The sequence below is a fragment of the Camelus bactrianus genome, unplaced genomic scaffold, assembly GCF_048773025.1.
Source record: "Camelus bactrianus isolate YW-2024 breed Bactrian camel unplaced genomic scaffold, ASM4877302v1 HiC_scaffold_44, whole genome shotgun sequence".
Lineage (NCBI taxonomy): Eukaryota > Metazoa > Chordata > Mammalia > Artiodactyla > Camelidae > Camelus > Camelus bactrianus.
The window spans coordinates 5,662,228-5,675,605 of NW_027413960.1; the positions used below are offsets into that span (position 1 = coordinate 5,662,228).

General features: G+C 37.9%; 1 protein-coding gene across 1 annotated transcript in view; it reads right to left on the minus strand.

Annotated features, from left to right (window-relative positions):
- Positions 1-2,234: 2,234 nt before the first annotated feature.
- The window catches only part of LOC141573315 (early endosome antigen 1-like), a 125,784-nt gene continuing 114,640 nt past the window's right edge, over positions 2,235-13,378 (minus strand). The window contains 2 exon segments of the mRNA XM_074360282.1: positions 2,235-2,856; positions 11,414-11,530. Of these exon segments, the coding sequence (XP_074216383.1) occupies positions 2,554-2,856; positions 11,414-11,530 (420 nt within the window). The 3' untranslated portion in view covers positions 2,235-2,553.

Genomic DNA, 13,378 nt, shown 5'->3' on the forward strand with positions numbered 1-13,378 from the left:
TCAAAAGCTGTCCAACTGTACCCTTTAAATATGTGCATTGTTAAATATCACTTATACCTCAATAAGTTATTTTAAAATAGAAATAAAGCATAGGGAGAACTAGTGACTGAGTACCATGGGAGGAAGTACACTGGCTCGGTGGGCAGCCCATGAGCGCGAGCCCTCCTCCCAGGCGAAGGCTGACTTGGAAACATGCATACTGGGAACCTGGGGCAGGAGAGGCAGCCCCTAGGCCAGGCCCTTTTGGAGATGGGAGCAAACTGATCGGCTCCCTCAAAGCAGTCTGCTCCCCGCGACTTCCTTGTCCCCTGAACTCACCTCGACTGCCTCCCAGTACCTGGCTGACAAGGAGAATTAAATCTGGGGTAGCAGAGGCCGCCCCGAGGCCAGGAGACGGGTAGATGGGAAGAAAAAGAGCAACTCGCCGAGGGATCCCCCTTTGCTGCTGGGCTTCCTCCGCCTCTGTGGCCGACCTCTTCCCCCGACAGCACCACGCCCGCTCCCAGGAGCAGGCTGACTTCAAAGGCTTCAGTCCGGTGAACCTGGGGGAGCTGAGGTTGCCCCCAGGCCAGGCCGCTAGGGACATGGGAGAAAATCCTCTGGCTCGTCAGGGGCACCCGTGTCCCCTGTCGGTGATGCCGACCCCGTCCCCAGAACGCACCCCGCCTCTAGTGTGTCAGTGTGTCTGTCTGTCTGACTGCCTGCCTGACTGCCTATCTATTGGAGGAAGGGAGAGGCTAGTCTATGTGTGTGTCTGTTTATCTAACGGAGGAGGAGGCACCTAGCATGTCACTCTCCTTGCCTGCCTATCTATGTATCTCTCACTCTCTCTATCTATATATCTGTCTATCTATCTAGATGAGGCATAGGAGTAGGCTAGTGTTTCTTTTTATTTTTCTGTCTGTTGGAGGAGGGGGTTACTTTGTCTATCTAACTATCTACCTATTTGAGGAAGCGGAGGAGGCCACAGAGGGTCGAGGAGGGACAGGGAAACACAGAGTGCAGGGGGGCAACGAAGGGGAGACCCCACCTCAGAGACGGGACCCCACAGAGGGTCCAAGAGGACAGGGACAGACAGAGTGCAGGGGGGCAACAAAGGGGAGACCCCACCTCAGGGAGGGGAACCTACAGAGGGTTAAGGAGGACATGGACAGACAGAGCTTAAGGGGGCAATGAAAGGGAGACACCCACCTCAGGAATGGGACCCCACAGAGGGTTCAGGAGGACAGGGACACACAGTGCAGGGTGGCAATGAAGGGGAGACCGCATCTCAGGGATGGGAACCCCACAGAAGGTTGAGGAGGACACGGACAGAGTGCAGTGGGGCAAAGAAGGGGAGACCCCACCTCTGGGACCCCACAGAGGGACCAGGAGGGACAGGGACAGACAGAGTGCAGGGGTGCAATGAAGGGGAGATCCCACCTCAGGGATGGGTCCCCACAGAGGACCAGGAGGGACACAGACAGAAACAGGGGGGCAATGAAGGGGAGACCCCACCTCATGGAAGGGACCCCTGAGTGTTCCAGGAGGACAGGGACACAGAGAGTGCAGGGGGGCAATGAAAGGGAGACCCCAAACTCAGGGATGGGACCCCACAGAGGGTCCAGGAGGGACAGGGATATACAGAGTGCAGGGGGGCAACGAAGGGGAGACCCCAACTCTGGGTCCCTGCAGAGGGTCCAGGAGGGACAGGGACAGATAGAGTGCAGCGGGGGAAATGAAGGGGAGACGCCACATCAGGGACCCCACAGAGGGTCCAGGAGGACTGGGACAGTCAGAGTGCAGCGGGGCAATGTAGAGGAGACCCCGCATCAGGGATGGGACCCCTCAGTGTTCCAGGAGGACAGGGACAGACAGACTTCAGGGGGACAAAGTAGGGGAGACACCACCTCAGGGATGGGAATCTACAGACAGTCCATGAGGGACAGGGACAGAGTGCAAGGGGGAAATGAAGGGGAGACCCCACCTCAGGGACCCCACAGAGGGTCTAGGACGGACAGGGACATACAGTGCAGGGCGGAAATGAAAGGGAGACCCCCTACCTTAGGAACGGGATCCCACAGAGGGTCCAAGAGGTGAAAGGACAGACATAGTGCAGGGGGGCAATGAAGGGGACACCCAACCTCAGGGACGGGACCCCACAGAGGGTCCAGTAGGACAGGGACAGACAGAGAGCAGGGGGCAGTGAAAGGGAGACTCCCCCTCAGGGATGGGACACCACAGAGGGTCCAGGAGGGACAGGGATAGACAGAATGCAGGGGGGCAATGAAGGGGAGAACCCACCTCAGGGACGGGACTCCACAGAGGGTCAAAGAGGACAGGGACAGACAGACTTCAGGGGGTCAATGAATGGGAGACCACACCTCAGGCATGGGAAACCACAGACAGTCCAGGAGGGACAGGGACTTATTGCAGCGGGTAAACAAATGGAGACACCCACCTCAGGGATGGGACTCCACAGAGTGTCCAGGAGGGACAGGGACAGACAGAGTGCAGGAGCGCAAAGAAAGGGGTCTCCACCTTTGGGACGGGACGCAACCCATTCCCTTTGTGCTAGATGAACGAACGTTCATTAAGAGTTTGTTTAAATTCTGCCTTAAGATGCTGGTACTTGGTCTCCACTTCTGACAGTTCTTCCTTGAGCTTTTGAGTAGCTTCTCCCTTTTCACCTAGTTCTGCCTGTATTCTCTGCAGAGACGTTTCAGATGCAGATAACCTTGACTGAAGCTGTTGATAATCTAAGTCTTTCTGAGGAAGGCTTGCTTGTATATTCTTTTTACTCACACATTCTTCATTGTGTTTCTCCTCTAACTGAGTATAGTCCAGTTCTTTCTTCTGCAACTTTTCAGTCAAGTCCTGAAATATCAATTTAACAATGTATTTCTTTTCCTAATACTTTCAATTATTTTAATTATTCAAACAATCTTTAGAGCAGTATCATTTCGTACTAAATATTTTAGTCATTATTACAATATAAAAACAGTGAAAATATCCAACCAAGAATTAAATCATTACATACTAACTTATGATTTTATTATTGGTCCACTTGACTAAGCTCTTAGTACTAGTGTAATAAGAACTACTAACAAAATTTTGACATGAAATGAAAACACTAAAATCTACTAACTAGACTCTTTAAGGTATGCAAAATATTTACATTCTCTCATTTGAGTTAAAAATTAAAACTACTCCTCTATCATCAAAAATTGTTTTACATAACAATATACCTCAGCAATTCTGATTTCTGGCTTTACAATTTCATAGTTGGTAAGAGTTTTAGCATAACAATACCATTCACTGCTGTAGTATGCCTGATTCTACTGATTCCTAGTTTTTGCTCTTCTTAACAAACACTATTTTTAGGAGTAATTCAGAGTTCTTTCTAGGTATGTAAAAACAGTGATCTAAAAATTTCACTAACCTATCTCATGTTTTGTTATTTTACTCAGTACTATCAAGTATAAAGTATAAAAACTGACACCTCCAATCAAAGATCTGGATCAGTCAGCCTAATCAAATGTCAAAGTCTGGTCTTAGTGGAGTTGTTACAATTAATATTGAACATTTTTAAGTCATCATATGTACACATAAGGTATGGATCAGAATTTTAACTCAATTCTGTAACAAAGATAGCCAGGATAAGAAGCCACGGTGAGCACCTGATGAGTCAATCATGGACATTTATAATGCTCACTTTTTATATGCAGTGTGCTAGAAGGGGATACTACAGATGTAGTGGAGGACTAGCAAAGCCTCTGACCTTTAAACAGACTAATCTAAATGAAACACGCATATCAAAAAAACAAAAAACTTTTCTAACAAAGTTGAAACATAATGCATAGGCAAAAATGGATTAATAGAAAAGCTGTGTTAAATTTCTTGAGTATATAGTCTTAAATAAAATGAGTAAAGTTGAGTGGGACTAACTAGTAAGTTAAAAATCACATGAAAATAAACTTTTAACTTGGTAAAGTGGTGAGAGGAGTTAAGCAATAGGTAGACATGACTCATGCTATCTGCTCTATACAAGAAGACATAAATAGATAAAGTCACAAAGGAACAAACAAGTTGCATGAGGGAAAATAACAAATGCTATTTATTACCTCGAGGGGAGTAATAAGTCTAGGTACCAAAGTGGGAAAGGCAGGCAGCAGTAATGATTCTTGAACACCCGTCTGAGAAGTTCGTTAATATAAATTACCAAGTAGGAATATACTATAGAAAAAGCAATGTCAGAAAGATGATATAAGTATATATATAACAAAGAGAAGATGGGAGACAAAGTAAAAAGAACAACCATAAATTCTGGGCAAAATTAGCAGAGATGTGTCTTGACCAACCAACAGAAACAGAAAAAAAGAGACAGAGCCAAAAGACTAGAGAAAAAAATAGTAATTTTGAGTCAATCTGTATATTAGGAAAATTCTTTTTTTATATAAATATTTGTGTCTTGTTAGTAACTCCACATCTTTCTTGACATAATTTTCTACTTTTAAGAAGATAACATTTATTTTAGAATTCGTAAGCTAAATCTATTTGTTGATCATTATAGATATCTTGTATCTTTTTGAAGAAAAGTCCAAGTTACTAAATTTTATGAATGCAACCACACTAATACTGAGAACTTGGGTGGGATATAATTTTTTTTAATGCTACTAAAATTAAGGCTAGTAATGAGGTAGTAAGTCTTCTTCCCCATAGGCTTAAAGTAACCAAGTAATCCCACTAGTTCTACACATAATCCCTCAGACAGCTCCGCTCTTTAAGAAGCAAAAAATACATAACAACCATTGACTGTTTAAAATTCACTTGCCTAAAAAATTAATCAAAATCTTCCTGCTTTACTGCACAGATGAGAGCTAATTAAATTTTAAAAGAACCTAAATCACTTACTTTCTTTTTAAAAGAAACTAATACACTCACATGATGTAATTTTTACATGCAAAAGGCTAACTGAATTTAGTATGACAAACTTTTCATTCTCATTATCATCTTCCCATAGAATCTGAAGCAAAAAGTATAGTGAAAACATGGTTTTTGAAGATTGATTTTTTAATGCAGTAGAATCCATTAAGGAAATCAATAATTGCACATTCTCTTCTCTATATCAATCCTTACAACAAAAAATGAGATAGACATTATCATCCCCATTGTATGGATGAAGAAGCTAAAGTCAAAAGCTTGATATGACTTGGCCAGGTGGCAGAGTCACGTATTATGATTCTAAGTCCAATAAACTTTCCACAACACAATTCAGACACTCAGTGAGTCAATTCATGCTCCTCCAAACTTATACTATTCAAATTTAAAATATAAAATGAATGTTAAGATTGGTTTATAACAATTATCATTTGAGTAGGCAAAAGTCTTTCCTTCTGAATGTCCAGTCCTCTTTTGATTTCCTCACCAATTGTTCTTTCAACGTATTTTCTTACAGAGACAATTTCCCTGTATTAGGCTCTATTATCCACTTGTTACTAGTCAGGTAATGAGAAGAAATGCAAAAAGAATGGTATTTTTTATAGCTTGAGAGCTTACAGAGTAGTTTCAGGGATCTCATTTGTTCCTCAAAACAGCTTTGTGAGAAAGAACAAATTAACTATTTGTAGCTCTCCAACATCTTGTATTTTGTGCTCTTACATGTTCCCATGCCTTCTATAGATATATCTATCTCTAAAATGAAATGCCATTAACCCCTCTGCCACATGATATGCTCCTTAGCATCCCTAAAGACTAAGCTAAATAAAGTTGTCTTCTACAAACGCCTTTCCTGATTTACTAGTCAGTAAGATAGGAAAACATCCACCGTGGTCTTGATCCAACTCGGCATCACAACACTTCCAAATAAAAACAGTGACAACAAATATTCATTGAGGTGCTTTCTAAAAGCCAGACACTAGTCTAAGCACTTTAACATCTATTAATGTATTCAATACTCACATCAATCCTAAGAGGCAAATGGATATAACAGTACTTCTTAGCAGAAGAGGAAACACACTTTAAGAGGATGTGTGTCACAACCAGTTAGTGGCAAAGCTGAGATTTAAATGGGCTTTTGACCACTGTACTATTCTGTTCATGTCAGTATACCACTTGGCAACACAGTGGTAATACACAGCGATACAACTACTTGCCACATCTGGCTCTCGCTCTGGCCTATGAGCACCTTAATACTGGGACCGTTGGAAAGTGGAGAGCAACGAAGAATGGAAAATGGATAAGAGGTGTAACCCAGAAAACAGTCAGTCTCTTACAGTGACCCATGTTAATCACATTAGTAGCTTTAAATAAACATATGATTTTGTTCAGAATCATACAGAAATAGTTAAACTAAGCTGCAGAATTGTTTAAATGTCAGAATATGATTCTTATTAGAAACTAAGAAGGAGGCTCCCTCAATATTCCTCTCGTTTTTAAGTTTTCCAAGTCAGTAATTAAAAAACACTGGCTTAATGCTGAGAACTTGACATTAACATAAAAGCAACTATTTTTCCCATTCATTATATTTTAAAATGTAATCTATCCACCCTGATGCTGCCTATGACCTACAAAAGCTGCCAAGGCATTTCATGTAATAGCCTTCAAAAGACCAAGCATAGAGATTTCCAAATTTACAACACTTGGATATCACCACTGTCAACAATTATGATTTATCAAGGCAAAGGGTGAGGAGTGGCGAGGGAGGCAGAAGGCAAAAATTCAAAAAAAAAAAAAAAAAGAGAGAGAGAGCGATAGATAGATGCACCTCTCTGCTTGCTCCTGCTCTAACTGGTGAAAAAAATCCTAAGCAGGAAAACACTTTGAAAAAAAATTGTCAAGTATTACACTTCTGTAAAGATTATTAAGATTAGTAGAAAATCCTCTTATCCCCTAATAAAAAATTCCATTTTTACCACACTAAACCATCTTGATTCCCTGTAGTGCTCATAAAATAGACAGAGTACTTCCTTTAACAGTGTGTGTGCACGTATGTAGGCATGTGTGAATATATATATATATATATATATATATATATATATATATATATATATGATATTTGTTTCATAAATATTAACGGTTTGATGTTTCAGAAATACGTAACAAACTACACTGATCATAAACATCTGCTGCATGTACACATCTGGCCATCTTCCAAGAGGCAGAAGGTCAACTCTAATCTCAAAAGAAATTAAAAATCAAATTGAGGGACAAAGATAAAACTAAAGTGTATGTAGATGTTTTCTACATAGAGTTTGACAGGAGAAAAAAAGGAGGGACAGGGAGGCAGGGAGGTTTTTATCAGCCATAAAAAGATTAAATTTTAAAAATCCGTCAGCACCAAGTGTTGATGGAGAAATAGAAAATGGTAAACTAGTATAATTACTTTGGAAAACAGTTTGGGATCACCTAGTAAATATGAGTATGTATGTAGCCAGTAGCCCAGCAATTTCACATGAGAGTACATAACAATTTAATTCCTGCACAAATGCATGAGATTTATGGTGAAAGTTCATAGCTGCAGTATTTGTAACAAGAAAAAAGAAAAACTGTGTGAAAAAATAGGAAGTATATATGGATCACTTTGGCTGCATACCAAAGAATAATGTAATTGTCACATAGAAAAGCATTTATGCAATTGAGCTAGTTGCTTTTTTCCTTGAAACGCTATTTCAACTGGAAAGAATCACGGACGAACTATCATTATTCAGACTTGGGTAGGAAGAGAATCTGTCATGTCAAAGAATAGAAGTGATCCCGTTGGTTGCCAATGATAAAACTGAAGCTTCAAGATGAAGCTTAGAATTTTGGAAAACTTGTATCTACCACCACGAGCTTGACACTTCCTTATGCTTAAAGCCTGTACTGAGATTGATGGTGATGTTGACAAATGTGACTTGTTTTATACTGTACAGTGAACTGTTCAATATCTGGGAAATCTGCATAACTCAGTGAACCAGTATTTTTCACATGACTAATGCATTATGTTATAAAAATCATGCATAGGAAAGGTCTATTCAAAAGGCAAGACAGAGGAATGAATTTCAGTGTTACAAAGTACAAAAACTGCATTGATATGGTTTCAGAATCTACACTGCAACTAACTTTTGAGAAACTATACCTTATCTAATTTCAGTACAATATCAAATAAAAATAGCTACAATTATCTGAAAAGGCTATTTAGTCCTCCCTTTTCCAACTACATCTGTGTAAAACTAAGTTTTCTATGCACACTTCAACCATATCACAACAGATTAAAGGTAAAAGCAGACAGAAGAATCCATCTGTCCTGTATTAGCTAGACATTAAAGAGGACTGAAAAAATGTAAACTAACACCACTATTTTTTATATTGGAAATTAGACATTTTTAATAGGATTTTTGTTATTTATGTTAATATCTAATGGTTACTGTTTTCTAAATAAAATAATGAACATATATTTTTAGTTTATTTTAATTTCTGACATAACTGTCCATAGATGCAACCAAAAAAATAAATAAATAAAAGTTCTTTGGGGTTCATGACACTTTTGAGAATATAAAGCAGTCTTGAGATCAAGAAGTTTGAGAAATACTGTGCAAGGGCACAAGCAACAAACACCCCAAAACTTAGGAGCTGAAAATTTTATCTATTATCTCACACATTTTCTGAGGGTCAGGGAATTCAGAAACAGCTTAGCTGGATGGTTCCACCTCAAGGTTTCTCTTAGACTATAGTAAGCCATGGGCCAGAACTATAGTCTCTGAAAACTTGACAAGACTTGGAGGATGTGCTCCCAAGTTCATTCACCTGGCTGTGACAAGAAGCTTACTATTTACAACCAATTATTCTCATCTCTTTTTCCCTTCTACCATGTTACTTTCTGTCTTGATTTTTCCTTGTTATATTTCATCAGAATACTAGGTTCAAGTTATTTAAAGCAAAGCCAACAAATTCACCATACATTTGAGTAAAAAGATTTAATAACTCCCTATTATTCCACCAACAAAAAAGTAAAGACATGGGGGGAAAAAGTATTAATACCATGCCTGCCCTGCCTCCAAACTAAATATTATCTGTTGCTCATCTTTAAAGAAACAAAGTGGAAAATATTAACATTAAAAAAAATACAGAATAAGAACAAAGTTGGAGGTCTCACACTTCCTGATTTCAAAACTTATTGAAAGCTACAGTAGTCAAAACAATGTGGTACTGACATTTAAAAAGACATCTAAACCAACAGAATAAGAATAGAGAACCCAGAAATAAATACTCACACATGGTGAAATGATTTTCAACAAGGGTGCCAAGACCATTCAATAGAAAAAAAGAACAGTCCTTTCAACAACTGGTGCTAGGAACACTGGATATCCAAATACAAAAGAAAGAAACTGAACCCTTACCTTATGCTGTAAAAAAATTTTCCAAAATGGATCAAAGATCTAAAATTACAAAACTATTAGAAGAAAACAGGTGAAAAGCTTCATGACAAAATTTGGCAATGATTTCTTGGATATGACACCAAAAACATGGCAAGAAAAGTAAAAACAGACAAATTGGATTAGATCTAAAACTTCTGTGCATCCAAGGTGCGATACTGTAAAATATACATTTGGTCCTGGTCCCCATTTCTGGAACTGGGCTCCTAAAACCCTAGGAATTTCCTATGTGATAAGAGCAATAAAGATATCCTTTGCTATTCATAACAAGCCCCCTTCAGCCACCTATGAGTTTTTAATAATGAGGTGATTCTTTAGAAAGCTCTAAGGATGGGGGCCGGTGCTAGGGGCACCAAACTTGAAGGAAGGGTTGAACTTTTAGCCCTACCTGCTCCCCAGGGAGAGAAGAGGGGGCTAAAGGTTGATTTAAATCACCAATGGCCAGTGATTTGATCATCTGTGCCTATGTAAAGAAGGAAAGAAATTTGAGAGATTTCAGGTTGATGAACGTGTGGAGAGCTCCCAGAGAAAGCATGGAAGCTTCATATACTTTCCCACGTATCTTGCCCTATGCATCTCTTCCATCTGGCTGTTCTTGAGTTACAGTCATTTATAACAAACCAGTCATGTAATAAGTAAAATGTTTTCCCAAGTTCTGTGAGTCACTCTAGCAAATTAATTGAACCAGAGGCAGAGGCCTGGGAACCTCCCATTTATAGCCAGTTGCTCAGAAGTACAAGTAACAAGATGGACTTTGAACTGGTGTCTGAATTGGGGTGTGGGGAAGGTACGGGTGTTCAGGCACAGTCTGGTGGGACTGCACCCTTAATCTGATGCCAGCTCCAGGTAAATAGTGTAAGAATTGAGTTAAACTGTCGGACACCCAGCTGGTGTCGCAGAATTGTTGATATACAGAACACCCACACATCTGATGTCAGATGTGAAGTTGCGGTACAGTACTGAGAGTAGAGGAGACACACAGGAGTGTTTTTCCTTTACAAAAAGACACAATGAACAGAGTGAAAAGGCAACCTAAAGAATGAGAGAAAATATTTGCAAAATCATGTATCCAATAAGGGATTAATATCGAAAGCATATAAAGGACTCCTACAACTCAACAAAAACACAAACAACCCAACTAAAATTATATGGCCAACAAGCATATGAAAAGATGCTCATCAACCTAATCACTAGGGAAATGCAAATCAACCATGATGAGATACCACCTTAACACTCATTAAGATGGCTACTATAAAAAAAACAAAAACAAAAATAAACACAGAAAATAACAAATTTTGGCAAGGATATGGAGAAACTGTTGAATCCTTGTACACTGCTGATAGGAATTTAAAAGGATACAGCCACTATAGAAAACAGTACGGTGAAATCCTCAAAAAATTGAAAACAATTACCATCTGATCCAGCAATTCCACTTCTGGGTATATACCCAAAAGAACTGAAAGCAGGGTCTCAAACAGATATTTGTATACCCATGTTCAAAGCAGTGCTATTCACAATAGCCCAAAGAAGGAAGCAATCCAAGTATCCATCAACAGATGAATAGATAATATGATAACACATGTACAATGTAATATTATTTATCCTTAAAAAGGTAGGAGAATCTGACACAGGCTACAACATGGATGAACCTTGAGGACATTATCCCATGTGAACTAAACCAGGCACAAAAAGACAAATACTGTGATTCCACTCATATGAGTTACTTAGAATAGTAAATTCATAGATATAGAAAGTAAAAAAGGTTTGGGTCAGGGGAGACAGTGAATGGGGAATTGTTTAATACTGTTTAATGAGTATAGTTTTAGTTTTCCAAGATGAAAAGAGTTCTGGAGACAGGTTGCGTAACAGTGTGAATGTACGTAACATTAAAAAAAAAAAACAACAACAAAAAACTTAACTCACACTGTACTGTGCCAATATATAAATAACATACACAAGATTAAAATTTAAGATATACAAAATCACTTTCCCATTATATATAGTTTTTAAATTCTCACCTGATTTTTTTGTGTTAATTCATTAACTGAACTTTTAAGTTTCTGTAGTTCCTGCACATATACAGCAACTTCCTGGGGGCGTTTGGCAAGTTCACTTCTCAGCTGGCTTACTGTGGCCTAAAAAGAAAAATAAAAAAGAAAAAATTAGAGCAAACTAAAATGAAAAAGGAAATGAAAGCATCCAGAGGTTTTAAGATTCCATAGATTTTTGTCATTGTTGTTGTTAAATTGAAATAATCCTTAGAAATTTCAACTTGGTTCTTTATCTTACCACCCTCTACTGCCACCCCACAACTTCTTTGACTGAAAATTAATTTTTAAAATTTATCCAAAATGAACAACTTTATTTAATAATACAGTAAGTGAAAAGTTGACATCCTATTTTATGTGTCTGAAGTAAGCACCAAACTGCAAACTTGAATTTACTGGCTTTAAATTCTATACTTTAATCCTGAATTTAAAAAGGATATGCAAGTCATGCCTGTGTTTTCTCCCAACTTCTATAGCATAGCCTTTTCTTTTTACTTCAAAATCACGTTAAATGCAAACAACCAACACAGAAACACCTTTAAAGGTGGTGAATCATCTTTTTCACTGTAATTGAAAGTACCTGTCTATAGAAGTTATCAAACAGAAATTATATGTAGTTTCACTAACCTGGATCACACTATGATCATGGATAATAGCTGGACATGAATTTGCTTTAATACATTTTAACATTTTTAAATAAAATTAATGTCTATTATTGAAACAATGATTTGATCATTTAGTAAATATTATAAGAGGAAGATAAGCAAAGATCTTGGAAATACAAACTTTCTATACATGAAAGTTTTAACCACTACAGAGACTAAGTACTGTTTTTAAAGTATGCTTTCCTACAACTGAAAAGAACTTTGTATTTCTAATTCATTGTTTACATTGTTAGTAAATAAACTTTATAATATGAATATGGTAAACTTTTTTAAAAATTTTAACAAATACATCAGCAGTTACTATATTATATATTACAAATGAGTACTTTCATCTTCAAGGGGGAAACCTTAGAAGGCTACTAATTTATTATAAAAATAATGCCAAAAGATCTTTTGCTATTTCTTTTGGAAACCCTTCCAGAATGCATGGCACCTTTTTTCTTTTTAAAGATTCTCACTAGTGACAAAACCAAATCCACTATAAATGGATGAATATATAAGTTTTAGAAACAAACTAGTAAACAAGGTAGGTGAACTGAATGATCAAACACTTGGGTTTATCTTATTTAATAACCATAAATTAATGAAACTAGTTTTCTGAGTGTTTTCCCAACTGGTTTAAAGTCAACTAAAAGAGGTTTGAAAATGTTTTGGGGAATGGCAGCATGTCTGAGATATGTTCATGGCCTTACCTTTTATGGAAAATATATGTATAAAAAAATATATATATATATATCATATATTTCAAAAAAGGGAATGTTTAAATATTCATGTCTTTTTAACTGTGTTCAATTTAAAGTATATCCTAACACCTCCTGTCTTAAAATGGTCATGCATCCTTCACATGGTTATAGGTATTAAGAGTTTACTTCAAATTGCTGTATCTAACAACTCTGAATCTCAGAATCATTTTCTATTAGCAACACTATGGATATTAATAAAAACATTAAAACAACCTGGCTATTTCAAATTACTATGTTTTAACCATGTAACACAAATGCCTACTTATCACACAAGAAAAGAAATTATATTTAAATCCCTACTTGTAAATATCCTATCAAAGGAATGACTAGAGTATCTCGCACATAATAAACAGAAATAATAAACAGTATGTACTAAAGTGCAAATTTTGAGTATATTTCATTAAAATACCCTGATTCCACTTTAAAGTCTGTAAGATGTAACATGTCTATCTTGCTGATAAATTCCAACATGCAGAAGAAACTAAACAAAGAAAATATATCCCAATTTTGTTATTTTTATAGCTTTT